This window comes from Aplysia californica, unplaced genomic scaffold (assembly GCF_000002075.1).
Source record: "Aplysia californica isolate F4 #8 unplaced genomic scaffold, AplCal3.0 scaffold01164, whole genome shotgun sequence".
Classification (NCBI taxonomy): domain Eukaryota; kingdom Metazoa; phylum Mollusca; class Gastropoda; order Aplysiida; family Aplysiidae; genus Aplysia; species Aplysia californica.
Window position 1 is genome coordinate 50,198 of NW_004798434.1, and position 3,887 is coordinate 54,084.

At 42.2% G+C, this 3,887-nt stretch overlaps 1 protein-coding gene across 1 annotated transcript in view; it reads right to left on the reverse strand.

Moving 5' to 3' along the window:
• Positions 1 to 266: 266 nt before the first annotated feature.
• The window catches only part of LOC101854131, an 8,098-nt gene continuing 4,477 nt past the window's right edge, over positions 267 to 3,887 (reverse strand). Inside the window, exons 3-4 of the mRNA XM_005112011.3 lie at positions 2,675 to 3,132; positions 267 to 1,357 (exon numbers count right to left, since the gene is read on the reverse strand). Coding sequence (XP_005112068.1) covers positions 749 to 1,357; positions 2,675 to 3,132 — 1,067 coding nt within the window. The 3' untranslated portion in view covers positions 267 to 748. The remainder of the gene's footprint in view (positions 1,358 to 2,674; positions 3,133 to 3,887) is intronic.

The following is a 3,887-nucleotide window of genomic DNA, read 5'->3' on the forward strand; positions in this document are numbered from 1 at the left end:
GAAGATCATCTCAATGGATGGGATTGTCCAACAGGAAACAAAACAAAAATGAGATTACTGACACTGATGCCGTTAATCAATTGGTCGCTTCTAAGGACAAGCAGGCCAACCCAGATTTCGAGGGTTTCCAGAAGTCTTGACCTACACCAAAAGTGGGCATTGCCCTACCTATAGGAGAAGTTTGGTTTCATTGGTGAGAACATTTGTTTAGTTATAGAGAAAACTCTCCTTGTTTTTTAATAAAACTGAACAAGAGGCAAAAACTTTCACCTTCGACTTTCTCAAAACAGCATTTTTCGGAATAGCCCACTTGTCCTTAAAAGTGACCAATTATAAAACGCCATTTATCAATTATATGTATTATTTTCCCACTATGGTCATACTTGAGAGCAAAATAAAACACCCAACAACTGTGAAGCTGATTTTTGATTGATTTGAGCATAAATATTACGCTTCTTTGCCCCCTGTGACACCATTTAGATGTGCTTCCAACACTTTGAGAAAATCAGGCATATCTAATTTCTAAATTCCATCACTTACCACCAGAGTTCACAACCCAGATAAAGGTTCGTGATGATCCTTCAAGGAGTTCACAACCCAGATAAAGGTTCGTGATGATCCTTCAAGGAGATCCAAACCCAGATAAAGGTTCGTGATGATCCTTCAAGGAGTTCACAACCCAGATAAAGGTTCGTGATACTTCAAGGATATCACAACCCAGATAAAGGTTCGTGATCCTTCAAGGAGTTCACAACCCAGATAAAGGTTCGTGATACTCCAGGGTGATCTGACACAGCACCTCGCCGCCCCCCATGCCTTCCACAGAACATTTCAGCCGACCTCTGACCCCCGGCTCCTGCCAGACGTGCGTCTCCACTACGTCCCCTTCCCCACACTCCTGGAGGTAACTGACCTCAACCCGCTTCAGACCTCTCACCACATCCTTCTCACTGAGACAGCCCAGCGCCGAGATGTCTCCGCCCCAGAGTTGGACAGATTCGGGAACCACAGAAGAAACCGCAGCAACGTTTTGTTGCCCAGATTCAGCGGAATCTCTGGCGTGGTCGCCAGAAACTGCCATCGATTTGCACTCGGATCTAGTTGGATTTGTCCGCTGATCTGAAACATTTGTTGTTTGTTGCCCTGAAGGAGTATGGTCCCTGCTGCGTGAATCAGAAACCTCAGAAGTTTGATTTACCGACAGGGATAAATGTTGGTCACTTTGATCCATGGCTCGCATCCTCTCTTTCTCAGCTTTCGTCTTTAGGAACAGACAGGTGTGGATTGCATCCGTGGCTAAACGGGAATAGCTGGCATAGTTGGTGTGGTTGTTGGAGTCAGTATCAGACCATGTAATCTGAAAGGGGAGGGGGGAGGGGGGTAATAATAATAAAAAAATGAAGGCAAGACTTTCGGAAATGTTCCTTGCTCAAATCAATAGCAATTGGAAGTAGTGGACACATAAGTCCAATCGGTAACAGACCAAAGAAAGGTTTTTTTGGTAGGGGGGGGGGATTCTTTTGTGTGTGTGTGTGCGTGGAGGAGAGGGTCGGGGTAAGTGTATGATGGCAGAAAACTAAATACTGATGTAAACATGATGGTAAACAGAGATGGAAAGAGAGAGAGAGAGAGAGAGAGAGAGAGAGAGAGAGAGAGAGAGAGAGAGAGAGGGAGAGGGAGAGAGAGAGAGAGAGAGAGAGAGAGAGAGAGAGAGAGAGAGAGAGAGAGGGGGGGGAGGGGGGTAGGGGGTAAGTCAGGTAGGAACTCAGACAAAAAATGTGAGACAGACAGCACACTGGAACACTTCAACATTGACAGTGGTCAGGGGGCATAAAAAATACAACTCACCATGAACCTTAAACTGAAAAGACAGGATGGTAATGGTAATCAAAATGAGACACAAATAATATTAATATGTGAGGCATCGTGGTGGAATCAGGCTCTCGTCAATTTTTGGGCATGTAGAGTTATTAGTATCATCTTAAAGCTTGTTCGCTTGTCTTTATTTGGATGAAAAAGTATCCATTTATCTTGAACACAAGTCGAGATATTTACGAAAGAAGGAGGTGGGGGTCACCTGTTTTCAGAGGTAAAATTAGTGAGTAAATGGTCGCTAAAGGTTAGTTATTTCGTTAGCTTAAGAGTCCATGGTAACTAAAAATTTACATTTTCTGTGCCTTTAATCAACGTTTTTCAGAAACATCCTCACAGAAATGAGTTCTTTAGTAGGCATGAAAGGTATTGAGTCAAAAAACAAAAATTTAATAAAAATTCACAAACCTGCGGAAGAATGCAAGTTTCTCTATTTTGATTATTTTGATGAGAGCCTGATTCCACCACGCTGCCTCACATATTACGGTAAAGTTCAACAAATGTCACTGCAATATTTTCAATCTCCTCCACTCATTGAAAGTTGCATCATGTACATAATTATTTTTGTACAAAAAGAGCTAACTCATAACAGTGACCCCCTCCATTGTTGATACAAAGGTTGTATTATATATAGTACTGTCCCAAAAAAATAAAAAAAACTATATGTTGCGGGAATTCGTCAGTCACAACTAAATCTATCTAAATGAAAAGTTAAAAATCTTTCTGCGGCAAATGTATTTTCTGGTAACTGTATAACAGAGTTTGGACTGCATTTGTGTTTCATTGTAAGGAACAAACCTACCTCAGAACGTCGGAAAAAAGTCTTTGCTGGTCGCTGAAACTTTTCAATCCGGAATGGTATCCCTTCCAACACACCTTTCCCAGCAAACTTTTGCTTGTACCATTCAGGAAGAGGCATTGGCTTTCTGGTGTCGGGGTTGACCAACACAACTTTCTTTTTGTGCGTCATAATCGCTTGAGGATTTCCCGGCAGAAAAAGCTCTATCTGCATTGTGATGGACCCGTTGCCCACATGCCCCAAGGAGACCCGAGCATCGAGCGGAGCTTTCACCAGGAAGCGGTTGTACATGTCACGACTCATCTCAAAGTCGGTGACCGCCACGAAGATAGTGCTACCAGTCTGATTCAGAAGATCAGAAAAGTCTATCATGCTGCTGATTTCACCTTCGCAAGAACAGAACAATCCTATGCTGCGAACAATCACTGCCGTTTTCATGAGCTGAAATAAGCTGGGGTGACCTGAATAAAATTCGGAGGAAAACATACAACAGGGTCAAAATATACTCTGAAATAAATGAAACAAGTCAGAGAATATGCTCAACCAACACTGCTCAACGTGCCCGGCACGTCCGACGTAATCGGTTGCCGATAAGATACGCACCTGGGCACAGACGCAGGATAAGAGTTAAAGTAGTATGAATAGAATCAGAATAGCTTTGCAACCGTAAGGTCGTGGGTTCGAATTCCGACAGGGGCCTGACGTTGTGTCCTTGGGAAAGGCACTTTACACAAATTTTCCTCACTTCACCCAGTGAAAATGGGTACCCAGCTATAGACAGCGAAAGATCTTGCCAGTTTGTTAGTGTTTGAGCGCTTAATCAGCTGCTTGCACTGTATGCTTCCCGGGAAGCTGAGAATGTTTCTGAGTGTTCTATGGTCTGTTGGGGTAATAATATAGTGTAAAGCGCATAGAGCCTGCTGTCGAGAGGGAATATGCACTATACAAATGCTATTTATTATTTATTATTATAATTATTATTATTATTTTAAAAACTGATGAGTAATTCAGATTTATTTCAAATGGATACGAAAATACAGAAAATCCCTCAGTGTGACATAGCTACATTGTCTACAATCTAGTCACATATACAGTGGTGTCTGCTTAAAACGATAAATAATAATAATTTAATAATAATAAGGGAGTGCTTATTTAGGCCACATATGGCCTAAATAAGGTAAGGGAGGGGGGTTTAGCTTATTTAGGCCACAGTGGA